The 26939-nt window shown below is 57.0% G+C and overlaps 2 protein-coding genes and 1 non-coding gene across 3 annotated transcripts in view; all 3 read right to left on the reverse strand.

Annotated features, from left to right (window-relative positions):
- Positions 1-5669: 5669 nt before the first annotated feature.
- LRRC3 (leucine rich repeat containing 3) lies at positions 5670-8561 on the reverse strand. The gene is made up of 2 exons (XM_060009758.1): positions 8424-8561; positions 5670-7620 (listed from the first exon to the last, which is right to left on the reverse strand). Exon 2 carries the CDS (start codon positions 7467-7469, stop codon positions 6696-6698), a length of 774 nt encoding a protein of 257 aa, XP_059865741.1. The 5' UTR covers positions 7470-7620; positions 8424-8561; the 3' UTR covers positions 5670-6695.
- A 10423-nt stretch (positions 8562-18984) lies between these two features.
- Positions 18985-26939, reverse strand: part of TRPM2 (transient receptor potential cation channel subfamily M member 2) — a 49835-nt gene continuing 41880 nt past the window's right edge. Inside the window, exons 26-33 of the mRNA XM_060009759.1 lie at positions 26325-26482; positions 25646-25722; positions 25370-25471; positions 24039-24125; positions 23449-23554; positions 21825-21926; positions 20524-20640; positions 18985-19877 (exon numbers count right to left, since the gene is read on the reverse strand). Of these exons, the coding sequence (XP_059865742.1) occupies positions 19752-19877; positions 20524-20640; positions 21825-21926; positions 23449-23554; positions 24039-24125; positions 25370-25471; positions 25646-25722; positions 26325-26482 (875 nt within the window). The 3' untranslated portion in view covers positions 18985-19751. The remainder of the gene's footprint in view (positions 19878-20523; positions 20641-21824; positions 21927-23448; positions 23555-24038; positions 24126-25369; positions 25472-25645; positions 25723-26324; positions 26483-26939) is intronic.
- Positions 21883-21959, reverse strand: LOC132425151 (Z6 small nucleolar RNA). Its single transcript, XR_009519352.1, has one exon. It is a non-coding gene; the product is annotated as a Z6 small nucleolar RNA (small nucleolar RNA).

Raw genomic sequence — 26939 nt, forward strand, 5'->3', positions numbered from 1 at the left:
AAGGGACTTTGAACAGGTGACAGCTCAGTGTCCTGATTGCTCTGAGAGCCACACCTGCCACAGCTACAAATCCAGTGACTGTGGTCATATGTTTACATAAATGTGCTCTTTTGGGATTTTCTCCGTATCTTAACTGCCCTGATGTCACTGCCCGGCTGCGGAGGCTTCACGGGCCGCTGCCGGACGTCTCTCTGCCGCCCACCGCTGCCCGGCAGCCTGGTCACGCCCCAGCTGGGAGCGCGGCATCTCGCACGACCTTGGGCAAGTGCTCTCAGCACTCGGTGCCTCAGTTTCCCCGTTCATAAGTAAGGGTCAGCTGTCAACATGGGCTCTGGGGTCAGCGTCCTAGCCTGGTGGCCACTCTCCATCTACTCCCAGGCTGCTTCTGTCTCTGCTGCTTCTGTAGCCCTTCCTTCAAAGCCCCTCCTCCCCAAGAGCAGTTGGGCGCAGAGGGAAGGTCGGCCGGTGGGCTTGTCTCTCCGTCTCACTTTGCACAGAACTCAGGCAGGTGTGCGGCTGCTTCTGACAGCTGAGTCAACCACGCGCCTGCCCTCTTTCTGGCCAGTGTTGTTGCCGTGGTTACAGATGCAGACCCTGGCACACTTGGGTCCCAGTGAGGGCATCCCCGCTCCTGGCCGGCACGGCCGCATGCAGGGCGGGGCCCGGGAGGCCGGGCTCTGCGCTGCCTCCAGCTCTGGCCATTCTTCAATCTGGGGCTAAGCCCGGGACTTGCCTCTTTGTTTTGACAACACTCCAGGGCCCAGATGAGGACTTCCAGGCCTGGGTGTCAGAAGGCCCGGATTCCAGCCCCACTCTGCCCGCAACAAGCCAACTCCTGCATCCGCCATTTCTCCCCCTGGACCTCGGAATCTTGGGTTTCTTGTCTGAAAATAAAAACATTCCCGACCGAGCCAGGCCCCCGTGAGAGCCTGCTGAGGTGCCCTGCCTGGCGTCACGTGCCGTCCACATGCCCTCGTGGCCGCTGCTCTTTCCCAGCGGGCAGCCTGCCCTGGGCCCACCGGGGGCCTGAGCGCTCATTTCCACGCCCGCTTCCTACAAGGCCGTGCAGCTTGGCCGCCGCTGACACCGACCTCATCCCCATCAGTCAGCACGGCCTCCGTGGGGTCCCCCGTGTGCAGCCCGCCCCCCGGCCCACCCTCACCACCTCCGGGCCCGGGCACCCACCCAGAGGCCCTTCCTCCAGGCCGGGTCCAAGCTGCTGCCCCTCCTGACACGTGGCCTCCTCAAGACGCTGCGCCCAGCCTGGCACTCGGGGGTCCCCCAACACCTGCCCTCAGGGCCCCCGGTTAGGGCAAGGCCTCGCCTCTCTCCCTAGCCTGTGGGGGGCGAGGCTGAGCGGGACCCCCAGACGTCCCCTGGGCAAAGGAGAAATGAGCGCGTGTGTGCGCATGTGTGCGTGTGTGTGCGTGTGTGTGCGTGTGTGTGCGTGTGTGTGCGTACACACTTTGTGGGCACGTCTGCTGGCAGGGGCGAGTGTCCCGTGTATGGCCCTGTGTGAGCGTGAAGGCATGCACCTGTGGGCTTGCCTGGTGGGTGTGCGTGCATGTGTGGTGAGCGTGTGTGTCTGGGTGAGCACGTGCGTACCTGTGTATGAGTGTGTGGTGCACGTGTGTGCCCACTGGAGGTGTGTAGTATGCGTGTGTGTGGGGACCGTGGAAGCCGGCAGGCTCGGAGTTCCCGCCCTGCTGTGGCCCCCGCACTATGGCCCTTTGTCTGGGAGGGTAGCTCCCATCTTGCAGGGAAGGGAGTAAGGCCAACAGGTGAAGTGAGCTCCTGGGGTCACTCTTGGTCATTCAGCCAAGGCATTAAACACGTACTGACCCCAGAACTGGACTCAGTGAGAACGAGCAGGGCAGCCGTGGAGCTCAGATGGCCACCTGCTCCTAGCACAGCAGCCGCTCTCGCAGTGGGGAGACTATTAGTCCCCTGAAGCTGCTGTACCAAAGGACCACACATTTAGTGGCCTAAACAATACCAATTTATTTATTTATTTATTTTTATTTTTATTTTTTTTTGTGGTACGCGGGCCTCTCACTGTTGTGGCCTCTCCCGTCGCAGAGCACAGGCTCCGGACGCGCAGACTCAGCGGCCATGGCTCACGGGTCCAGCCGCTCCACGGCATGTGGGATCTTCCCGGACCGGGGCACGAACCCGCGTCCCCTGCATCGGCAGGCGGACTCCCAACCGCTGCACCACCAGGGAAGCCCCCAATTTATTTTCTTAAAATGCTAGAGGTCAGGAGTCCAAAACGGGTCTCACTGGGCTAAAACCAAGGTGTGCAGGGCTGTTTCCTTCCAGAGGCTCCGAAAGAGAATCCAGTCCCTGCCTCTTCCAGCTTCTAGGGGCTTCCCGCGTTCCTTCCTGCGTTCCTTGGCTGGTGGCCCATTTCCGATCTTCACAGGCTCCCGGGATTAGCACCTGGACAGCCTGGGGGGCCACTGCTCTGCCCCCAGAACTGACCTGAAGGGCGAGGTGATGTGAAAGCAGAACTGGCTCACCGGGTGCCAGGCGGTGCCCCTGAGGGACCCCAGCAGCAGTGCTAACAACTTCCAAACGGCCAACAGCCTTCTCGGGGCAGGAGAGGGCGTCTCGATTGTAGCTGCTGTCAATGGCCTTGAAGTAAAGACTCTCCCATGGACAACCTCAAGCTGTCATCACGGTGTCGACTGACTCACAAAATTCCTCAGAACCTGACAATCGGCCATCACGAGCCTGTTGGAGCCACTCCAGGCAGGCCCAGCACCCCCTGCACCCCAGCCCTGGCCCGGCTCTTCTAGCTGTGGGTTTGCAGTGCTGGCGGCTCCACAGCACGGCAGCGTACGCAGCGAGGGCAGGTCCGGCCCGGGTCGGGTCGCAGAGCCACAGATAACAGAGCCCCTCCGCAGTGGACTTAAGCACAAACGTTTATTGAGGATTCGTAGTCGGTAGGTGGGGAGGACAGTAGAATGGGGTTTGGGGCCAAGCCTCCAGGAAAGGCGACTCCAGAAACCGCCCCAGGCTCCTGCCATGGGGTGGGGGGAAGCTGCCATGAGTCCAGAACATTCCATCTCCTCCACAGTCTGCAGTGGCTCCTCCCCAGGGAACTTAGTCCAGGACCCAAGTCTCGTGCAAACGCATCTTGGACAGCGGGCTGCAAGGGAGGCTGGGAAGCACCCGGCACAGGGCTGTCCAGCCCCCGCCTTTATCCCCTCCCCTCCCCCCCACCTCCCGCCTTTATCCCCGCCCCTCCTCCCCACCTCCCGCCTTTACCCCCGCCCCTCCGCCCCACCTCCTCCCTGGAGCAACTTTCCTCTAAGAAAAACACAACCAGGTTTAAGGCCAGTCCGGCGTCCAATTTAAAACTGTCGTCCACCCTCCCTGCAGGGGGACTGAGGGACTGGGTCCCCGAGGTGGGGGGCAGCCCCTGGTTCCAGCACCGGGGCCCTTCCCGGAGAGGAACCGTTTCAGGCATCCTCCCAGCCCCAGCCTCGAGGCCCTCCTACGGCCTTGCAGCCGACCTCGAGGAGGGGCCTGGGGTGCTTCTGGAGCAGAGCTGGGAGCCCAGCCCACCAGGGACAGCCTGTGTGTGTCAGGATGGCTCTGCTGGGGGCTCAGCAGTATGCCTGCTCATCCCCCAATGCTGGACCACCCAAGGGAGCAACTGTGGGTGTCTGGGGGCCCCAAAGTCCAAAGAGGAAGGGAGGTGGGGTGTCAGGAGGCCGTGAATGTAGGATGTCCCCTCCTAGGGTCAGGATCGGGGATGGGGCTCTGGTTTCCAAGGGGACTGTCCATGGTGAGGGCAGGGACCAAGAGAGCAAGCAGTCTCACGCCGGCCCAGAGCGGCTGGGCAGGGGGACCGGGCTCCCAAGTGGCCCATGAGCCCCTCACTGTCCCTCCCCTCCCCTCTGGCCCCCATGGGAAGGATGAGAGGCCCAGCTGGGTGGCTGTCAGGACGGTCCACTCACTCCGCCCCTCTGCCCCATAAGCAGCCCCAAAGTCATCCCACCCTGACCCCCAGGCCCTGTGAAGTGCTACCTCTGCAGGCAGGAGGGGCTTTGCAGAAGCGGGGCTGTGGGCACGAAGCTCTTTGAGGCCTCCACCTAGACTGCGATGACAGCCAGGGGCCACCCATGTCCCCCGACTGAGGCACCCCCTTTGCTGTGTCCCCACCACTGTCAACAAGGGTTCCCTCTATGGGCCCGGCTTGACCCCGGCCTCCACATAACTAGAAGACAGCAGATGCCGGTTCATGCCGGCCCGTCGGTGCTGGGCTGGAGGTGGAGGGTCAGCCCGAGGGCCCACGGGTCTGGGGATGGGCGTCTGCACTCCCACAGGGCAGCAAGGAACCGGGTGGGCCCAGGCAGGGCGTTGCCTTCAGCAGTCCCTTAGGGGAAGGGAGAGGAAGACAGAGGAAAGGAGGAGGGGGAAAAGGGCAAGGGGAGGGCTGGGCTCCCAGACACCAGGGCCGGGAGCTGCCATGAGCAGGAAGGAGCTTCCAGGTCCTGCTGGGCTTGGGAGAGAGGTATGCTCTCCAGGGAGACCCCACGAGGGGCGAGGAGGCCAAAAAGGCCAGGGGGCCCGGCAGCGCCCTGACTCTGGACCCGGGATGAGAGGGGGTGGGCCCTCGGGTGTGCTCTGGGCTCCTGGGCCCACTTCCTCTTCCCAGCAGGGCAGAACAGGAGCCCGGCAGGCCCACACCAGGGGGAAGGCTGGCTGGGCGCTGGGTACCAGCAAAGGCTGGGGGGAAAGAAGCCCCACTCTCTCCCCATGCGCCCCCAGAAGAGCATCTGGCTGGCATCAGGCTCTGGGCTGGTTCTGTGTAAGAGCAAATGAAGAGTTCCCTGGCAGCAAGGAAAGGGCCCCCCAAAGTGCCCAGGCTGGCTGGCACCTATGGGACACGAGCCGCAACGGCAAGACCCTGACATCTGCCCCCCCCCTCCATCCAGGCCTCAGTCTGCTCTCTTCCCCTGACCCAGGGACTCAGGGTCACGTCCATCGGGCAAACCCGCCAGGTGACGGCTCCTTGTGCGGCTTGACCCCTCTCCCCACTGTGTGCTCCCCGGGATGCATGGGGAAGGGGGACCCCATTCGCCCACAGAGCCCGTGTCCCGCTGGTCAGCCGGCGGCCACACGTACCTGCTCCCGTGGCGTTTGTCCCACGAGTGGACCGGCACCCAGGCCGGCTGCTCGGCGTTTTTAGTTCCCACTGGAAGGGTGGGTGGGCCGTTGGTTTCCTGAGGACCCCGGCACCATTCGCAGCCTCATCTGAGCCCTGCCCCCCACTCCTGCACCCTGGTCTGGGCGGTGGGCAGAGAAGGGCCCACCCCACACTCAGAGCACAGAGCCCCCGGTTCACACTGCGTGCTGTGCCCCCGGTGACCGCAGGCGCGGCGCCGGGGTGTGGGAGGGCAGCGGCATCTGTTGGTTGTTTTTTAACGCACCACAACTGAAAAATCGTGACGCGCTGCGTCAACGCGTAAATGTGTTTCCCACTGCCAGTCCCGTGACACTTTCCGAGTACAAACCTCCCTCGACCTTTACCCTTTCTAAGCATCTGTCCTTTATACCTTAGATCCATGAGCAATGTACCCCTGACTTGCTTCCCCCCAAAATATTTGAAGTAGTTTAAAATATAAACACTCATACAAAAAGACCGTGAAAAATAAAACTGGAAAGACAGATCAGGGTTACACAGGTGGAGGTAAAGTCTACCCTGAACATGAATTAGGTAAGAAAACTGAGCAGTAACATAGCACTGAGAGTCCTGTCAGCAAAGCTGAAAAGGAGACAGAGTCCCCGTCGCTGGAGGAAACGAAGCAACCTGTCCAACAGCCCTGAAACAGAGGTCGGTCCTCCCATCCACTGCAAAGGAGCTGCTTAGTGAGTAGAAAAGCAAGGCATGGAGCGACCCAAGATGACAGGCTCCCTGGGGCGGGCCACAGCCGCAGGAGCAGGAATCGGGGACCGGCCACACTTCTCAGGCTGCTAACACGGCCCCCTGAGGAGCTACTATGGACCTTCCTCAGGTTTCTCTCCATGGTTTAATTTTTTTGGTTTTGGGTTGTTATTTTTTTTTTTTCCCTTCTCACTGGACTGAAATTTTGGTACAAGTGTTACTCTTAACAAACATTCTGAGAATAAACAAAGTTGACAGAGTTGTTCAAAGGTTACATGTTCCACTTATCTCCCGAGAAAAATCCGGTCTCTACCACTTGGCTGTGGAAAGAGCCCGGTGGTTAGAGGTGTTCAGGAAATACTGGGGAAGCAAAGGCAAACCAGTTCCACGGGGCAGGACGACCTGTGCCTACAACCAGCAAAATGCACCCAACCTCCTCGGGGAGCCTCACTCATGGGCACGCACCCTTTCTCCTCTGAATGCTGGGGGCTCAGAGGCGGCGCCCCGCGGGGCAGGCTCCCAGCGCGGAAGGGACGTCTCAGGATGGACGGCCCGGTTTTACATCCCAGCTGGATCACTTCCATTTCTCTGAGCCCGTGTCCCCATCTGTCATTGGGTCTGATGGCAGAACTGCCTGACCTGAAGGTGTCCTGTGGAAAGTGCTCTGTCAGAGTGAAACACTGGACAGAAGCAGCCGTGTCACCCTCCCCGGGGGAACATCGAAGGCGGGACTCAGTCACCATCTACTACAAGAGTGACGGGAGACAGGTGGGCCTCGGCCTGCTCGAGCCATCGGGCGCTAGGGCGCAGGGCTGATGGGGTCCTTGGACACAGGAGTGCTGGGCAGGGACTTCAGGTACTCCAGATGCCTCCTGGCGTCCTCCTGGTTCTGGCGCACGTAGTACACGACGTAGGTGATCACCATGGCGAACCAGCCGAACATGGTGAGCAGCATGGCCACATCGGTGGTCTTGTGGTGGACGCTGCAGAAGCTGACGCCAGAGTCGAGGGCCTGGATGAGCGGCTTCCCCACGTACTCCTCCTGCACCGCGGTGTGGCAGGCGATCTCGTCCACCGAGTCAGGGTCCAGCTTCAGCTCCCACAGGGCCTCCTGCAGGGCGCACTCGCAGTGCAGGGGGTTGTGGGACAGGCGTATCTTGGCGCTGAGCTTGCCCAGCGCGTCCTTAGGAATCCTGCGGATGTGATTGTGAGACAGGTCCAGCAGCCGCAGGCCCCCGGCCAGGCCCGAGAAGGCGGCGGGGCCGATGGTCTCGATGGCGTTCTGAGACAAGTCCAGCTCTCTCAGCTGGTTCAGGTGCTGGAAGGCTCCGTTGGGGATGCGGACGATCTTGTTGGCATCAAGCTTCAGGAGCACAGCGTCAGTGGGGATGTCCTTGGGGATCTCCTGCAGGCCCCTCCCACTGCAATGGACGGCCACGGCCCCGGCATGGTCAGGGCACTGGCAGCTCTGCGGGCAAGAGGCGCCCAACCGCAGGCAGAAGAGAAGCAGGAGGCAAGAGCCTCCCGTGGGGACCGGCAGGGAGGACGGGCCCTGTCTGCCCATGGGGCCCATCCTGACCACCTGCGGACAGATGGCACGCTGCTCTCAGTGCTGCGGTCTACACGCTTCCCCGCTCCCCGGTACCGGTGCGGAAGGGACCATCCCACACAGACAGAAACTCTGCTTCCTCACGTGCCAGGAAGAACGGTGTTCTCTTTCGGTCCTAAAAGAGAGGAGCAGTCAGCGTCGCCGGCGGTGGCCTGGCTGGGGACCCGGGGGCACACTTTGACTTTGGGGGAGATATCACAGCCAAACGGACACACTTGACCGGGGGGGGGGGTCTCTGTGACTTACTCCTGGATATTCCCACTGCCACCCAGAAGAGTAAGGCTGTGCTGACTGCTGGCTGGGGGTTGTGCCCAGCAAAGCCGACCGAGAACACTGCCACCCTGCCCTGGACACACCCACTGCACACCTTGGGGGTCAGGGGCTTGGACAGCACGGGGTGATGGGAGTCCACCCCTCCTAGCTACTCAGGGCTGGAAAGCAGGAAGACTGGGCTGCAGGGTTTTCATAAGAAACTGGAATGCAAGGGCGACCGCCGGCCACCGCTGGGAGCCCAGCCGGCACCCTCATCCCCGCGGGGCTAGGCTGCTGTCAGAAGCTCAGCGCTTTGCTAATTGTGACAATCCCTTTGACAATTATAACATTAAAGCTCTTCTCTGTCGGCGCTAATGGGAACAGCCACCCGCACCGGCATCGCGGTCGGCGCCTTTTATTTCAATTATGTTTGAAAAAGGGAAATGAGAAAAGAGAAAAGCCAAGCCCTGGGCGCGCGGCCCGCGCTGGGCGTGGAGTGGCGGGGCCGCGCGGGGCCTGGGCGGGCGGGGCTCGGGCCCCGGGGGGACCCCAGACCTCGGACCTCGGGATCCCCAGGCTCCGGACCCTAAGGACCCCCGGGACTCCCGGCTGGGGGATGGACGGGGGCGGGGGTGTCCACGCTCCGGGATGAGACGGGAGCTTTACCTGCGCGGCCGCGTCCGGAGGCTGCTGTGCTTGAGGCTCTCTGCCGCTCGGAGTCCGAGCCGGCGCCACGCCTGGAGGGCGGCGGCGACCCGAAGGCCTACGCCCAAGTCTGCGGCCCCTGGGTACACACGCGGCTCGGCCTGCGCTCCCGGGGCGGGGCCTGGGCGGAGTCTGGGGCGGAGCTGTGGGGCGGGGCGGAGTCCGGAGCGGGGCGGGGCCTGAACGACAGCAGGACCTGAGAATTAGGGGCGGGGCATGGGCGGAGCTTGTGTGGCAGGACGCGGCCAGGACATCGCGGGGCCTAAAGATGGGCCGTGGGGCCAGGGCGAGGTCTGGCCGGAGTCTTGAGTGGGGCGGGGCCTGGACGATGGGGGAGGGGGTCCTGAGGACGAAGGGTGTGGCCTTGGGCGGGGCCGTAGAGGCTACACGGGGCGGGGCCTGGGAGCCTAGCTTGTGGGAAGGCGTGAGTCGGGCCTGGGATCAGGATTTTAGACAGGAGTGTGTCTCCTGAGCTGTGGGCGGGGTCGTGGGGGGACCCCCCCCCCCGAGCCCCGCCCCTGCCCGTGTCCAGCCCCACCCCTGGCTCTGGCTCCAGGATGTGGGAGGCGGAGGCGGGGGCGGGGGCGGGGGCGGGGAAGTTGGAGACCCTCGGGTCAGCGCGAAACCCCAGAGCGTCTGTCTCAGGTTTGGTGCCAGTGGCTGCCAAAGCGTTAATGGAGTTAGGTCTCCGCCCACCTGGGTCTCTTCCTGCCCACCCCCCATAGCCCCACCCCCACTCCTCCACCTCGCGTCTTAGGGTCCATGCATGGGCGTCCAAGGCGCGTAGGCAATGTGGGGATTGAGCCATCCTTAGGGTTTTTATAACAGCTTTACTGTGGTGTAATTGATATACAGTAAACCACATATTCAAATTTGATACATTTTGACATTTGTATACACCCGTGAAACCATCACCACCTCAAAGTATTGATAGTAAATACCCCAGAGTTTCCCGTTTGCAATCCATCCCCTCTGATCCCCATCACCAGGCAAGCACTCATCTGCTCTATCACTAGATCAGTTTGCATTTCCTGTAATTTATATAAATGGAATCGTGGGTGTGTACGTTTTGTCTAGCTTCTCTCACTCAGCATAATTCATGTTGGTTCACCAGGTGCTGATGCGTTTATCAATGGTTATTCCTTCTGGGGCTGAGTAATGAGACATTGCAGGAATGTTCCACCATTTGTATATCCACTCACCTGCTCATGGAGATTTGGGTTGTTTCCAGTTGTTGGCTATTACAAAGAGAGCTGATATGAAAATTGTGTACAATCTTTGTTTGAAATACTCATTTCTCTTAGGTAAATATCTAGGAGTGGAATGACTGGATCATACAGTAGCTTATTTTTAACTTCTAAGAAACTGCCCAAGTGACAGTACGATTTTACATTCCTGTGCTGCGTATGCTGCACATCTTCACCAGCACTTGGTATGGTCACTCTTTTTAATTTTACATATTCTAATAGGTGTGTAAGGGTATATCTCATTGTGGTTTTAATTTGTACTTCACTCATGACTTAAGTGTCTTTTCATCTGTTTATTTGCTGTCTATCTTTAAGGAAGTGTTCTGTTCAAATCTTTTACCCACTTTTAATTGAGTTGTTTTCTTATTTTGAGTTTTGAGAATTCCTTGTGATTTGTACCAGATATGTGATATGTATATGTTTTCTCTGATTCTGTGGGTTGTCTTTTCATTCTCTTTAAAGTTTTTCAAAGAGAAATTTTTAATGTTGATGAAGTCCAATTTATCAGTGTTTTATATTTTATGGATCATTCTTCTGGTGTCATATGTAAGAAACCTTACATATTGCACTTATATTTTGCATTTGGGTCTATTATCCATTTCGAGTTAGTTTTGGTGTACAATGTGAGGTACGATTCTTCCAACTTTGTTTTTCTATAAAGTTCTTCTGGTCATCCAAGATTCTTTGTATTTCCTCATGAATTTTAGAATCAGCTTGACAACTTCTACCCAAAAAGCTTAGTGGGGACTTCCCCAGCAGTCCAATGTTTAAGACTGTGCCTTCCAATGCAGGGTGTGTGGGTTCAATACCTGGTCGGGGAGCTAAGATCCCACATGCCTCGGGGTGCAGCCAAAAATTAAAAACAAAAACAAAAAAGCCTAGTGGGCTTTTGTGTGGGATTGCATTGAATCTACAGATCAGTTTAAGAGAATTAACATCTTGACAATATTGAGTATTCCAATCCATGAACATGGTATATCTTCTCATTTATTTAGAGCTTCTTTTATTTCTTTCATTTGTGTTTTGTAGTTTTTGGTTTACAGATCTCACACATCTTTTGTCAGATTTAGCTCTGATTTTTTAATGCTATTGTAAATGGTATTTTAAGTTCAATTTATCTTTGTTAAATGCTAATATATAGAAATAAAATAGATTTTTATATACTGATCTGAACTTTGCTAAACTCACTTATTAGTTCTAGTAACTTTTTAATAGAAGCCTTAGGATTTTCTACATATACAGTCACGTTATCTGCAAATAAAAAGAGTGTTACTGCTTTCTTCCAGCCTGAATGTCTTTTACTTCATTTTCATACCTAACTGTGCTGGCTAGAGCCCTAGTTCAATACCGAATAGGAGGAGTGACAGCAGATAACCTTGTTCCTCTTGACCTTAAGGGGAAACATTCAGTCTTTCACATTAAGAATAATGTTGACTGTAGGGTTTTGTAGCTGTCCTTATCAGTATAAGAAAGCATCCTTCGATTACTAGTTTGCTGAGAGTTTTTAACAGGAATGGATGTTGGATTTTGTCAAACTTTTTTTCTACATCTATGAAGAATATTTTTATTCGTCTATTAATATGACAGATTATACTGATTGACTTTCAAGTGTTAAATCAACCTTGTGTCCTTGAAATAAATCTCACTGGCTCATGATGTATTATTATTTTTACATGCTGTGGAATTATTTAATAGATACAGAGTTGCTGAGGTTATTTTTTTCTTTGACTGAATGTTATAGCTTGCATCTCTCAAGGAATTGCCCATTTCATCAAATCTGTTGAATTTATCAGCATAAAATTGCTCATCCTTTCAATATAGAGTATGAAGTGATGTCACCTCTTTCATTCCTGATGTTGGTGCTTTGTGTCTTCTCTCTTTCCTTTTACTGACCAGTCAGTATGGAAGTGTGTCAATTTTATTGATAATCTCAAAGAACCAGTTCTTAGTTTCATAGATTTCTCTATTTTTTTCCTTTTCTTTTTTCCATTGACTTCTACTCTAATCTTTTACTTACATTAATTTTCTTTTCTTTTTCTAGTATCTTAAGGAGGAAGATGAGCTCACTGATTTGAGACCTTTCTTATTCTCTAGTATAGGCATATCTTGGAGATATTGCAGGTTCAGGTCCAGACTACTGCAATAAAGTGAATATCAAGATAAAACGAGTCGCTTAAATTTTTGGTTTCCCAGTACATATAAAACTTATGTTTACACTATACTGTAGTCTATGAAGTGTGCAATAGCATTATGTCTAAAAAAATTTATATAACTTAATTTTAAAATGTTTTATTGCTAAAAAAAACGTTAACCATCGTCTAGTAGTAGCACCAAAGATTACTGATCGCTGATCACCATAACAGATGTAATAACAATGAAAAAGTTTGAAATATCAAAAGAATTACCAAAATGTTACGGAGAGATACGAAGTGAACAAATGCTGTTGGAAAAAATGGTGCCAATAGACTTGCTCGACTCAGGGTTGCCACAAACCTTCAATTTGTAAGAGACACAATATCTGCAAAGTGCAATAAAGCAAAGCGCAGTAAGACAAGTTACGCCTGCGTAGGCGTATGAATTTCCAAGTCTTGCTCTGGCTGTGTCCCAAAAACTCTATGTTGTATTTTCATATTCATTAAGTTTGAAATATTTGCAAATACACCTTTTGATATCTTTTTGACCCATGGGTTTGGAAGGACGTTATTTCATTTCCAGATATTTGAGGATTTTGCAGAGATTATTCTGCATTTGATTATTAATTTAGATCCATTGTTGTTAGAGAACATACACTGTATGCGTCAGATCCTTTTAAACTTATTTAGACTCATTTTAAGGACCAGAATATGGCCCATGTTAAAAATTGTTATGTGTGTACTTAAATATGTGTTCTATTGCTCAGAGGAATATTCTATAAATATTGGTGAAGTCAAGTCTGCTGACGGTATGATTACTGATTTTCCATCTACTTGCTTCTTAATTATCGACAGAGGTGTGTTGAGGTTCCTGAGATCTGTCTGTTACTCCTTGCAGTTCTATCATTTTTTGTTTCACGCATTTTGAAGGCTTATATTCAAATTAGTATGTCCCCTTGATTAATCAACCACTTTATCATTATGAAAAGAGCCTCCTTATCCCCAGATTCTTTGCCTTGAATTCTACTTTTCTGACACTAACAGCCACTCCAGCTCTCTGTTCTGATGGGTTAGCGTATGGGATAAGATATGGGATAAGATATGGGATATCTTCCTCCATCCTTTTGCTTTTAACCTCCTATGTCTTTTTAAAAAATATTTTTATTGGAGTATAGTTGATTTACAATGTTGTGTTAGTTTCAGGTGTACAGCAAAGTGAATCAGTTATACATATACGTATATCAAATCTTTTCCCATATAGGGCATTACAGAGTATTGAGTAGAGTTCCCTGTGCTATAGAGCAGGTTCTTTTTTTCTTTTTTCTAATAATATTCTTTTTTCTTTCTTTTTCTTTTTTTTTTTAAACCCCACGTTTGTTTATTTATTTATTTTTGGCTGTGTTGGGTCTTCATTTCTGTGCGAGGGATTTCTCTAGTTGTGGCAAGCGGGGGCCACTCTTCATCGCGGTGCGCGGGCCTCTCACTATCTCGGCCTCTCTTGTTGCGGAGCACAGGCTCCAGACGCGCAGTCTCAGTAGTTGTGGCTTGCGGGCCTAGCTGCTCCGCGGCATGTGTGATCTTCCCAGACCAGGGCTCAAACCCGTGTCCCCTGCATTAGCAGGCAGATTCTCAACCACTGTGCCACCAGGGAAGCCCAGAGCAGGTTCTTATTAGTTACCCGTTTTATATATAGTAGTGTGTATATGTCAGTCCCAATCTCCCAATTTACCCCTCCCCCCTCCTATGTCTTTATATTTAGTTTCCTTCAGGATTTCCATGGCATCAAAGTTTCATCCTCCATATATTAACTGCAAAGGGAAAAATAATAGCTTTACAGTGAAGAAACCCAGCAGAAACTACCTTACATATGTGACCAAGGTTAATATCATCAGTAATAATACAGACTGACATCATGTAGCCCTTGACACCACGGACTGAGAAAGACACGGCATCACTGCCATGGTATTCTTGCCCAAAACGCACAATCTCTTTCCAATCGTGGGAACACGTCAGACATACCCAAACTGAAAGGCACTTTTTACAAAGTGACTGATCAGTACGCTTCCAAAATGGAGAGATCGTAAAAGACAAGAAATGGCAACTAAATGGGATGTGGGATCCTGGAATATCCCCGGGCACAGTGGGGAAACGGGGCGCACAATAAGGCTGGTGGTGCAGGTGATGGCTTGGTAACCCACATCCACAGGGTGACGGGAACCGTGAGCTCCCGTCTGTCCTCTGTTTCTGCCCCATTTGTCCCTCTGCTCTGTTTCCTTTTCCTCTTTTCCTGCCTTCTTCCGGACTGAGTCCTTTTTGAGCCCATTTTCTCCCTCTAGTTGACTCCTAGCTGGGACTCTTCACTGCTATGCCAGTGGCCACTTTAGGGGGTGGTGTCAGCTGTCACTTCTCATCACAGACCGCGTCAGGTCACATCAGACCACCTGCCGCGTAGGGTGGGATCCCTGCAGGGTGTGCCCGTCCCCGGCCGTGCAGTGGACATCCACGTGGGTAGGAGCCCCTCCAATCTTACCATCAACAGTCTTTTAAAGGGATATAAATAAGACGAGCCGTGCAGCTGCCGCTATGTTATTGTAGAGTAGATTGAAGGGGGAGCCCCAAATTATGGAATATTTTTAATATTTAAGTTAAACACATGAATGTGGTCACCACCCAGAAGTACAGACATTATGCAGTGGGGGGAGGGACAGACACTCGAGTTCATGCTGTGGCTTCTGTTTATGGAAAGGTCAAGATCAGGTGGTGGAGGCAGGGACGGGGAGGAGGTGCGAGGGGGCTGCTGGGGCTGCACGTTCTGCGTCTTGATCTGGGTGCTGGTCGTCAACATAAGTAAAAAACGCACCAAGCTGCTCACACTTCAGATGTGGGCGGGCGACTGAGGGCGTGGAACTCCCCAATAAAAGAAAACACTGGTGTGCTGGCCACGTGTGCGTTCCCAGGTGGTTGCGCGTGTAGGTGATGGATAGAATGATGGATGGGTCCGTTCAGGTGCAGTGTTGCCCTCCTGCACCTCACTGGTCCGTGGCCTCACTAGCTGATGACGTCGGAGTCTCCACTGAAGGTGCTGGCAGCCGGCCGGGTCCAGGCCGCAGGGCCACGCGAGAGCCTGGCTCACTGTCTACTCCAGACCACGAGCCTGCTCTCAGAAATACCAGAAACCTTCTAATGCCATCCTGGCCACGTGGTCTGCCCACTGTAGCTGCCCTTATAGATGTGACTGGGCTCCGCGCTGATTGCGTCACCCATTTATCCACCTAGAACCCAGGCCTTCTGACTCCAGGGAGAAAGCACGATGCTCCCGCTGGTTAATTGCTTCCCATCAGGCAGGCTGCTTTGCTAGCAAGGTCTGCGTGCACCTCCCTGGGGAGGGGGTGGGAGGGAGCAGAGCCTGCTGCAGCCACTATGGTGGGGATGAATAAAACATCCTGGCAAGGCCGAAACCTTGCCTGCCCACAAAGACACCTCAGAGAAGCCTGGGACCGGGCCATCCTTGCGGCGTGGCCGGCCGTCTAGCTGTGTGCTCACCGCCCTGCTCCCCCACCTGCCCGTCCACAGTCAGCAGCGTGGCCCTCAGCCGCCCTGCCTCCTGCCCTCGTGCAGCCGTGGGGACCCTCAGACAGAACCCCAGGCCGGCCAGGCTCTGCTGACTGCAGCCAGCTCGTGGGTAGGGGCTGGACCCAGAGCACCTGACAGAGCCCGCTCGCTGCCCAGCACCACAAAAGCAGGGCCTGAGCTCACCAACGAGCCTTGATGGATGGATTGCCTTGGGCAACGTTACCCGCAGCAGCTTGGGACAGACTCGGCCTCCTCCTACACTCCCTGGATCTCCCGGAATTCCTGGATCGAAAAGCCCTGACGTTGGTTCCCCTCGAGGGTTTCCCGAGCACTGGGCCTGAGCAGCTAGGGCCCAGCCCCCCGCGCCCTTCCCGAAGCCCTTCGGAACCAAAGGGCCTCACGCCTCAGTGTGGGAGCAGAGGGCGGCCCATTTCCCAGGGAAGTGGAGGCCACCTGCACCTTATCTAGTAGTTCGGGTTTTCCAGGGCAGTCTCCCTCGCCCCCCGCCCCAGCACACAGCCCCCCGCCCAGATCTCTCACTCTTCCTCTTCTCCAAGTTTTGTCCACTTTGTTGCCCTTTTTCAAGAGCCGAGTTCTGAATATATTCACCACATGCCAGTTCTTACTTTTTCCCGCTCATTAAACGCTGACTTGGTCCCTGCCTGAGCCCCTAGGTTGATGCTGTAGCTATTTTTTGAGCTTCTTGAGTCATAATCTCAGATAATTTACTTTCACTTTTTTTTGTTTTTTTGCGGTACGCGGGCCTCTCACTGCTGTGGCCCCTCCCGTTGCGGAGCACAGGCTCCGGACGCGCAGGCTCAGCGGCCATGGCTCACGGGCCCAGCCGCTCCGCGGCACGTGGGATCTTCCCGGACTGGCGGCACGAACCCGTGTCCCCTGCATTGGCAGGCGGACTCTCAACCACTGCGCCACCAGGGAAGCCCTACTTTCACTCTTTTCATTTTCAGATAAGTGCATTTAGGGTCCTAGCTGTTCCCTCCCGAGACTTTCAGCCCCAGCCCTGGGCTGGGACCTGGGACTCTCACTGTCTGGCTCTGGCTGCTCCCCAGGAGGGTGCAGGTCTCGGGCGGGAGGTGGACGGCGTGGAATCACATGCGGCACCCAGCCCGCAGGCCTCACTTGCCCCAAATCCCGAGCGGCAGGGGTGGCCCTGGACCTAGTGCCGACCAGAGGCTCGGGGACAGCAAGCGCTCTCCCCACAGAGACACTGCCGCTCCCCATTGGTCCTCCTGCCCTGAAACTAGAGGCTCCGGAGTGAGGACGGAAGCCCCCCACAGGGAGGGCAGAGGGTGGGGCGCCGCAGTGGCCTTGCCCGACGCCGCCTCAGCTCCCTTCCCGTGGTCAGGGGACTGGTCACTCACGTCCCGTGAAGGCACCTGGAACCACGTGGAACCACTGATGTATCTTCTGTCCTCTTCCGGGGCACAGCTGCGTTCTAACATTACGCTTCGGAAGCTGTGAGCCGAGCGTGGCCTCAGCGATGGAGCTCCCTTGGAGACTTGCCGAGATCCACACACTTGCTGGGTGTGATGCACGCCCACTTCTGTGAATGTTCCGTGTCTGAGAACCATGTGTCTCTTCCGGGCCATGTTGTTGTGGTGGTGGGTACAGAATGACACACACGCCATAGACTGTGTGTACATATATGCGCCTATTACACGTCATTTACTCTACACACATTGTACCTAAAGAAACATACTGCACACGACTCACACATAAACACATGTATGTGCAGGTTGTGCGTAATATATATGTATATGATATGTATTTCTAGAGAAACACACACACGCAGAGTACGTAGGTCAACATGCACACACACGCCACACAGAGTGGCCTCAATCCTGTTGGCTGCGTTATTCAAATTCCGCCCTATTTTTCTTTTGCTCCTTGATTTCTGAGAGAAAAGTCTCAAACATTACTGTGAATTTGCCCATTTCTCCATGAATTTCTATCAATTTTGGATTATATATTTAAAAAGGTATTGTTCTAGGTGGAGAGCAGTTCACAAAAGTGCTACCTTCTTCAAGGACTTATACCTTTTCCCACTCAAATATTCTCCTTTGTCCTTAAAAGGACAAACTCGAGCCTTGGGTTCTGTCCTCTGCTGGACCTGTCTCCCCAGTGTTCCTTCTGGGAGTGTTTGCTAGGATGCATCCCTTGTGCTGTCATCTAGCACATGTGTCTTTTGGGTGATAGAGAAAAACATATAGAAAAGAAAAGAAATTTTTTAGTTTAGTTTTTATCCCAATATGACTCACAATTTGTGCCGTAACTGCTTCCTGCCATGTTATTTTATGTGAACCATCTTCTATTGATATTTTTTCTTTCCTTGATTTGGTCGCTCCTTTTGTTTCCTCCGGTGGTTTGACATTATTCCTCTCTTTCTATCCTCTGGAGGTCACCCTGGGCCTGTGATAGATACACTTACAGGTCCCACCGCCTGCGTTTCTCTCCCAGCGCTATGCCCGGTCAGTATCTATTTCTTCCTCATGAGCAAGAGGAGACCTGCGCTGCACTTGGATTCTCTGCGTTTGTTCTCCTGCCGGCTCCCAGGGAGACCAGCTGGGGTTTCAACAAGAAGCTATCATTAAATTTTCTTTTTATATTATGCCTCAACAATGGCAGGACTTGGCCCTACATTTACTGGTTCCTTTGCTTCCACAGAGCTCAGTCTGTGCATGCATGCATGTGTGTGTGTGTGTGTGTGTGTGTGTTGGACTAAATGTTTTTGTCCCTCCCCAAAATTCCTACATTGAAGCCATAATCCCCAGTGTGACCTCATTTGGAGGGAGGACCTCTAAGGAAGTAGGGTTAAATGAGGTCATAAGGGTGGGGCCCTGACTTGATAGAATTAGTGCCCCTATAAGAGAAGAACCAGAGCTCCCCACCTCTCTCCTGCACACTCCAAGGAAAGGTCACCTGAGGACAGAGTTCAAGGTGGCTGTGGCCAAGCAGGGGAGAGCCCTCACCAGGAACCACCCTGCCCACACCTTGACCCCCCACTCCCAGCCTCCAGAACTGTGAGAAAGTGAATGTTCCATCTGTGGTGCCTTGTTCTGCAGCCCAAGCTGACCAAGACAGTGTGTTTTGCTTTTCTGTAATTCATCTTTGTGAAATTCTTTCAGAAAGGGTGCATGAGGAACACACTTTCTGGGTCCTTATGCTTCTAAAAGGTCTTTGTTTGGTGCTGCCACGTGAACACTAGTTTGGCTGGATATGAGATTCTAGATAAAAAACCAAGGCCCCCACAGTGGCTGAGCGCCTGCAGGGTAGGGGGCCAGGGGGGAGGCGCAAGGGGCTGAGTCCCAAGCTGGGGGCCAGAGCCGGGGTCTAGGAAATGAGGAAGAGGTAGTGTGTGTGTGTGTGTGTGTGTGTGTGTGTGTGTTGGGGGGGTGTTGATTGGAGGAGAAATCATGAGTTTGGACCGGAGGGGCTGCAGGCTGTCCACAGGAGACCCCCTCAGGCCCCAGGAAGCTTGGCTGTGGGCTGGGTGAGGTCTTGGTGACCCAGACACAGGCCCTTGACCACTGCTTGTGTCTATAACTTTATTTGAGGGAAGCACAGAAGAGGCGGGCGAGGCTGGTGTAGGAAAGCAGATTTAATGTGGGGTTTTCACAACATTCCACGGCTCCTGATGGCCTATGAGTCGCTGATGCTGAACTGGGTGGCCCCTCAGTCCACACCTACCGCCCGCTCCTCCCGGGCTCTCAGGGTGGGGGTTGGGGGCACCATGTGCAGGAGAGCCCCCGCCCGCACGGGGCGTCTGCGTCCTCCCCGCCTGGGTCCCGGGGCAGCACACAGGCAGAGACCTGTGCATTTCGGGAGGAGGCCGGAGCTTGCCTGCACGTCCTGCGCTGCTAAGGGGCTCAGCCCTGACAGCCAAGGGAAATGGGTCCCATGGTGCCCCGCCCCAGGCCAGGCAAGGGGCTGAGTTAGGTCCCGGTGGAGGCCCTCTCGGGGGTGTGGGCCTGAGCAGGAGGCCACAGGGGAACCCCGACTCTCCAGGAGGTGCCAGGCTTGGGTGGAGATGCCTCTGATGGTGGACATGCTGCTCACAGGATGTGGCCAGGAGGGTGTCCACTGGCCGCCAGCAGGCTCGGGAGAAGCAGTGTTGGCTGGTGGAGTCCCCGTGGCCACCTCAACCCTGAGGCCCTGCCTCGTGGCCGGAGTCCACCTGCTCCCTGCTCAGCTCTCCTCCCAGGGCACCCCGAAGCCTCCCAGTTCAACAGCTGGGCAAGAGGGGCTGCTGATCCGGGCGGGCCGTGGGTGGAGCAGCTCTGCCGGCCCCTGCAGAGCTGCCCGGCTGCGTCCCCAGGTTAGTAGTAGGCCCCGAACAAGGCGGCCACCTTCTGGAGGATGGCCTTGTGGTTGGCGTACAGAGGGATGCGCTCGTCCACCACCTGCCACCGGATGGACACCCCCGCATCGCAGGAGTACAGGTGCTGCGAGGACAGGGGTAAGATCCTGACTCCCTCCTGAGCCGGCCCTGCCCCCACCCAGACACCCCGAGACTACAGACGTCAGGGGGTGACGGGGGCCCCACGGCCTGGCTCCTGGCCCTGCCACAGGCCTGGCCAATGGCCGCGTGCTTTATGCTTCTGCTGCACAGGCACGAATCAGAAAATGCCCACAAAGCCTTAAAAACCCTTGAAGGAGGAGAGAGAAGAGGTGCAGCCTTGTTCTGGAGTTTTCTGTCTGCAGACACAGCCCGGGTTTTGTTCCCTGGGACTTCCTGGTCCCAGTTCTGGATTAGGGATACGTAGGACTGATCTAAGTACTGGGGATGGCAACCCCACATAAGTGCTGGAACCAGCCTCCCCTGGGTGTGAGCCTGGAGGCCCCCAGGGTTCCTGGCCAGCCCCGACTGCGCCCCAGCCTCCTTCTGCTGCCCTCTGGCCTCTCCCGGATGCCCCCTTGGTACCCTCTGGGCACAACTCTGACCCACGCAGCTCCCACTCTCTGGTCCTGGCCAGCTCTGGCCCCAGGCCCCGGAACCCCTCAGACCCCTCCCTATAGACCCCGAGGCTCTTTGGAGCACTGATCCCCCGGTCCCCCCATTCCTCAGAGCCTGAGACCCAGGCCACATACAGAGTTCAGACTCTTCAGCTCCACGTCGCTCTGGTCTGGAAAGTGGACGCTCACGGCCACCGTCTCGATCCAGGCGTTGTCCGTGTTCCTTGGGTCATCCACGTACCCTTTGTACACCTGGGAGGCAGCACAGGTGTGAGCTGTTTCGCCTGATGGACCCCCTGAGGCCCCCGGCTTTCTCCCAGAGGAAGGGGCCCCATGCTTTCTCTGCAACCGGTCCGGGTCTGGGATGCTCTGAGCACAGCTGTCCACTGCACCCAAGCCCCTCCTGGCTCTCCCCCACCCCATCCACCTGCCCCCAACACCACCTTCAGCCTGACTGACACATCGTGGGGACCCACAGCCTCACTCATCTCCCTTCTGGTCTCTGGCCTGCTACCCAGACCTGCCTCGACTGTCTTTGGGAGGATTAAAAAGGGCCAGTGGACCTCAAAACATTACGCAAAGTGAAAGAAGCCAGACGCCAGAGGCTGCACGCTGTGTGATTCCACCTATAATAACCGTCCAGAGCAGCAAATCCGCAGAGACCGAAAGCAGCCTCGCGGGTGCCCGGGGCGGGGGAGGAAGGGAGTGACTGCCAACGGGTATGGGCTTCCTTTTGGGGTGATGGAATGTTCTGGAACCAGACAGAGGTGGTGACCACACCACGCCGTCTGTGTACTAAATACCACTGAACTGCTCACTTCAAAGTGGTTCCTTTTCTGTTGTTTGGATTTTACCTCAACAAATAAAGAAGTTTATTTCTACAGAGCAGAGAAAAGAGAGATGGCAGTGCTCCCTGCGGGGCTGCAGGGGATAAGCCTGTGAAACTGCTTGGTTTGTAGGGCAAAACCGTAAACGTCAGCCATTGCCTATTGCATCCTGAGACGCCGCAGAGACAGAACCAGCAACGACTCGGATGCCCACTTGGAGGACTGTTTAAAGAAATCATGGCACAAAATATTATGTGGTCCTGAAAAAGAGCGAGGTGGATTCGGAAATGTGGACCTAAAAATATGGCCTTTGCAAATTAACTGAAAAGCGAGTTACGTCTTTGTGCCCAGCTGTGCTCAGGGCAAGAGGGAGTGTGGGCCGGACACCAGGCGTGCCCCGGCCCCAGGGCGGCAGAGGCCGTGGCCCCCCACTTGATCTCGGGAGGAGCAAACCCAGACAGAGAGAGAAGGCGAGGGGCCCAGAGCCGCGGACACGTGGGTCCCTCCAGGAGGCTCCCCAGCTCCACGCGGCCCGCCCTGCAGCTGTCACGACCCGCACCTTGGGGCCCCAGATGCACAGGTGTGAGCAGAGCAGAAAGATGACCTCACCTCCATGCCCTGCGTCAGCAGGCTCTCGAAGGAAGGCCAGAACTCTCTCCGGAGGACCTGCTTCAGCTTCCGGGGCAGCATCTCTCCTGGTTCCCGGGAGCCCTGAGCAGAGAGGGAGGAAGGGGCGGGTCAGCACGGCTGTCTGGGGACCTGCTTCCTCTGGCCACCTGCCCAGCGTGGGCAGCGGGCCAGCCCCCTGGAGCCACAGGCGGACGAGTGTCTGACAGCAGCTGCCTCGGGGCTGGAGTGACATTGCCCAGAGCCCAGAGTCCACGTCAGCCCGCGGGGCAGGAGGGTGGCCCAGCCTTGAGGCGCACAGGGCACTGTGGGGAGGCAGCCCCCTGACCTCCACCACCCTGCGCACCAGCTGGGCTGTGTCCTGTCTGCGTGCATCCCTGTCCCCGTGTCCAGCCTCTGCTCTCGCACACCAGGCTCCCGGCCACTCCCGACACCCCAGACACGGGCCTGCACCCGCACTCCCCTCTCCATCCATCTAGGGGACTCTCTCAGTCCACATCAAGTCCATCCACGTAGGCCCTGGAGACGCCCTAGCCCCTCGCTGGGGGGGTGGGGGCTGGCTCTCGGGGACACAGGGACACAGCTCAGAAGATGCCCGTCGGCAGGAGAGACCTAAGTGCCAGAGAGGGAGGCTGAATGCTGCCAGAGAACCCGTGGGAGGAGAGGGCCGGGCCTGGGCTCAGAGCCGCACTCCCTCAGCTCGAGGGCACAGGGGCTATGGCTGCGGGAACGAGAGCCGCCCAGGGCCCTGGAATCCTGGTTGGGGCCTGAAGACCCTCAGTGGCACCACTGCCCCCCACACACCCATTAACTTGCTGTCACAGCAGAGCAGCTGCTGGGCCACTGGGTGGGTGGTGGGGAAACCCGACGGCCTCTTGCTGAGCTGGGCGAATCACGGACTCCCGGGTACAGGCTCAGAGGAGGGGACCCCGGACAGAGCTGCACCCAGAGACCCGCCGGGGGCCTGGTGGGCGACACGGTCCTCCTGCCAGGGTCAGCCTACTCCAACCCCAGAGCAGTGACAGGGTCGTGGGGGGCAGAGGGCAGATTGACGGGTCAGAATCCGAGCGGTTGGGCCCGCTTGGATAGGACAGGCCCAGGGCCTTCCACACCCCAATTCTGTCACCACAAGGCCTCTGGGGTGCACGCCGGCCTTCAGTCCTGCAAGGAGCTGCTGCCCTTGAGCTGAGGGCCTGTGCACCCCCGTCCCCAGCCCCAGGCTCAGCTCGGGCCCCAGGGCTAGGGGCAAGTGCGCGCCTGAGACACCCACCTGGGAGCCGCGTCTGACCCCAACCCCTGAGCCCTGCAGGGAGACCCAGTCTAGCCTCCGAGGCAGCCCCAGCCCTGGGCCTGGTGCCCCCCGGGATGCAGTACATGCTCAATTAGTGCTTACACTCCGAAGAGCCCCTGAACCCATTTTCACAACCGCAAAACAAGGTACTAGGAGGGAGAATTCCCTCTAAAAGGCAAGGACCGGCCTCTGTCATTCAGAACCAAGGATCGAGTCTGAGCCGTGCAGGGCAGCGACCACAGGCGGGTGGTGCTCCTTCGCTGGGTGGAACGCACAAAGGCGCGCAGGGCCCCGGGACGGCGGGCGCGGGCTCACCCCTGGCAGCACCCAGTGCTCTGAGAGGGAGCGCTTCACCACCAGCACCTCCAGCATCTTCTTTATGCCCTTCCTGCAGATGGCGCCGTCCTGGTTCCGCCTCCAGCTGCAGGAGGGACGGTCTGATGTCAGCCCCTCCCCCGCTGCGGGGGAGGCCAAGGCACCCCCCACTCCTGAGCACCTGCTCCAGGGGCACAGAGATAGTAACCACCGCTCCCATGACTGCTGGTCTGACTAGAACGGGTAGGCCTTTTGGGAGAGTATTTTTCCATCAAAAGCCTTAACGCAGCACGCGCCCTGGACCCAGCCCTTCCACCTCTGGGACTCTTTGGAAATGACGGGCAGATGGATATGGACTTTCATTTTGTCCGCGTAGTGAGCCCTGGCCCTGGCTTTGTCCCTCCCCCAAGGGGCCTCTGAGGGAGGGGGACCCACAGGGAAATGAGGGCAGCCTGGGGGCAGGAAGGGCCTGGGCTTTCCTAGGGGCATAGGCGCTCCTGCCCTGTGTTTTGGGGCGCGCCCGTGCTTATCCAGGCCACTACGGGGTAGGGCGCGTGGCGCACGCTGTGTGCTCCTCCGGGGCTACTCACCGGGTGACCACGGGCTGCAGCGTGTGGTTGGGGCCAAAGCAGCTGAGGTCCCCGCGCCCGCGCAGCCCTGTGCGGCCCATGGGGTTCCTGGACGGACAGGGGTCTGCTCAGCCTGCCGCCTGCAGCTGGAGAGCCAGGCCGCGGCAGCAGGCGGGGCCTCTGACGGGGCACGTGCCGGTGCCGCCCACACCTGCCCCGGCCCAGGATGGACGGGAGCAGGGAGGAGGCCACCGTATAGAGTCCTGGAGAGGACCCCCGACACCCACGGGCCCCTTGACCGGTTGGCTGACTCCGCATCACCCACTGGGGCTGTCCACCCCGAATCCTGTCCCTGGGGGACTCCAAGGCTTCAGGTCACCTTGGCGTGAGTTGGAAAGGAAAGGAGTCTCCTTGGGAGCAGAAGCCCAGCCCCACCGCAGACCCCCCAAGAGAGCGCCTGACCGACCATCGTGCTGCGTCCGAGGGCCTCAGCCGGCCTGTGACCTGGCACCCGACGGTCCCCCCAGCCCCGCCGTGACACTCCGTCCTGCTCTCGTCCTGAACACCACGTCCCCCTAGTCCCCTCCCCTGTCCAGGGCTGGAGACGCTCCTGGTCACGTCTGTTCTCCTGCCCCACCCATCTCCCACCACCTCCTTCCACAGCCTCTGCTCCCTGTTCCAGAACCTTCCCCAGAGGCCCACCACACACCTCCTCCCCCAGGTGCCCTCAACGACCGCCTGCTCATGGAGCCCCCACGTCCTGGCCACCTGTGGTCCCTCCGCAGATGCTGACTGCCGCTTCCTCGGCCTCCGCCCTGTGGTGCTGCTTCGCCAGCAAACCCCATCAGAGGAGGCCCTCTGACCTCCAAACCCCAGGCTGGCTCACAGTAGGCGTCCACTAAGTGCTTGCTGGACCTGACGCCATGGGTCACCTGACATCTTTATGCTGATTCTTCACCTGTACAGTGGGGCTCAGTGCCCGTCCCTACAGAGAACAGACCTGGAAACACCTCCGTCCCCTACACGTAACCCCAGGGGCCCTTTAACAGCTCCCCCGCTTCATTCTCACGATCGGTGCAGCTGGCAGCCGGGCGGTCCACGTCTTACCCCATTTCCACGCCACAGGAACGGAAGCCGTAAAGGTTACATCGGGGGACGAGGGCGCAGCGCCCAGGCCAGCGGGACCAGCCCACGGCCCCCGCCTCCCCACGAAGGAAACGCCTTATGTGGGTGTTTCTTTTCTTCCGTATTTTGTTTGTTTTTATCAGAAAAGCGCCCACATTGCCGGAGAGGAAACCTGACCCCAGAAGGAAACCCCCAGAGGCCGCGGAGAAGGGCCAGGCTGCACTCACAGAGGGAGCCCATCCTGCACAGTGTAGACCCCATGGAAGCTGCGCCGGTCCAGGCATCCATCCACCGCGTTGTAGTTGATCCTGGACAGAGGCTCCAGGGCGCTGGGAGCGAGAGGAGAGGTCGCGTCCCCGACAAAGATGGTGGGATGCAGAGCGGCCGTGGTGAGCCCTCAGGGGGTCCACCACGAGGGTCCCTCCCCGGCCGCAGCCCTCCCAGCATGGCCCAGCCCCCAGGGAGGACGGGCCACCCGTCCAGGCGGGAAGCAGGGCACTCACTCCCCCACAGGGTCCACCAGGTCCTTGTTTTTCCTGTCGGCCGTGTAGAAGGGCGGGCTGTAGATAAGGAACTCCGTCTGCACGACATGGGGGCTCCCCTCAGTCGGTCACCACCCCAGGTCAGCTGGCACCCAGGACGGCTGACCTCAGAGCCCAAGACCCTGGGACGGCCCAAAGGGCCTGGGAGCCCGAGCTCAGCAGACCTGAGGACACACACACCCGGCCCAGCCCCCAGGATGGGGGTGAGGGGCTAGGCTGGGCTCTAGAGGGGAGAAGGGGTCCCAGTGGCAGAGACTGGGGAAGAGTAACAGCCTGGAATGTTCCAAGGAAAACTAGAGAGAAGATTGGGGGGGCACCCACATGCCTCAACCATCTCTCCCTCTCTCTCTCCACCTCCAGCCTCCCTGGCACTCAGAAACAGGGCAGGGACCGTTCACTGGGGACAGGGGGTCGGAAAAGCAGGGCAGTCAGCTGTGTGTGGATGGAGGCCCACCAGCGTCCTGGCTCAAACCCCAGCTCCATCCCCTCTGGCCACGTGGACCGCGTGCCTCCGTTTTCTCATCTGTTGTCATGTCCCTGTGAGGCCTCAGCGGGCTCATCCCGCCCAGGGGGCTGGACTGCTTCCCCCCAGGACACCAGGCCCCTGCAGCCTGGTGGACGCGGCAAAACAGGCGCTCACCTCCCAGGGCACCTTCTCGTTGGGCACTGGGAAACGCTGGACGGGGCAGTTGGGGTAGAGGAGGTGCCTGGCATCCACGTGGTAGGCGTCGCCCGGGTCCTCCACCTTCAGCCCGCCGTCCAGCTCAGGGTCCCGCCCCACCGAGGCCTTCTGGGGTGCTGGGAATGGGAACAGCCCCACGGAGCTGTGGGCAAAGCTGGGCCCGGACTTGGGTTCCAGGCGCGCAGGACGGGGCCATCCTCTATGGTCCTTTCCCCCAAACTTCTGGGCTGCCTCTATCTCCCCAAGCCTGGATTGAATGCCAGCCCCAAAGAGGGTACCCTCCCCAGGGCCCCCAGCACTGCGGCCCAGGAGGACAGAGACCTGGGGGCAGGCAACCACCACCTTGGACAGCTCCCAGCAGAGCTCTCAGTAAGTAGCTGGACGCACAGGCCCTTACAGAAGCTTGGCCAGCTGAGGAGAGCACACTGCTCCTTCCGGGCCAGCAACACCCCAGGAGGGTTACTCATGCCCATTGCTTGGCCGACTGCAAATGTAGGAACAAAGACTTGCTTTCTGTCACCCAGTCGACGTGACTGGGTCTCGGGTATCTGCTGGAGCTGCCCCCACTTTGTA

This window comes from Delphinus delphis, chromosome 4, assembly GCF_949987515.2.
Source record: "Delphinus delphis chromosome 4, mDelDel1.2, whole genome shotgun sequence".
Classification (NCBI taxonomy): domain Eukaryota; kingdom Metazoa; phylum Chordata; class Mammalia; order Artiodactyla; family Delphinidae; genus Delphinus; species Delphinus delphis.

Coding starts and splice junctions, on each gene's coding strand:
- LRRC3 (XM_060009758.1), bottom strand. CDS start 7,469: ATGGGCCCCATGGGCAGACAGGGCCCGTCCTCCCTGCCGGTCCCCACG.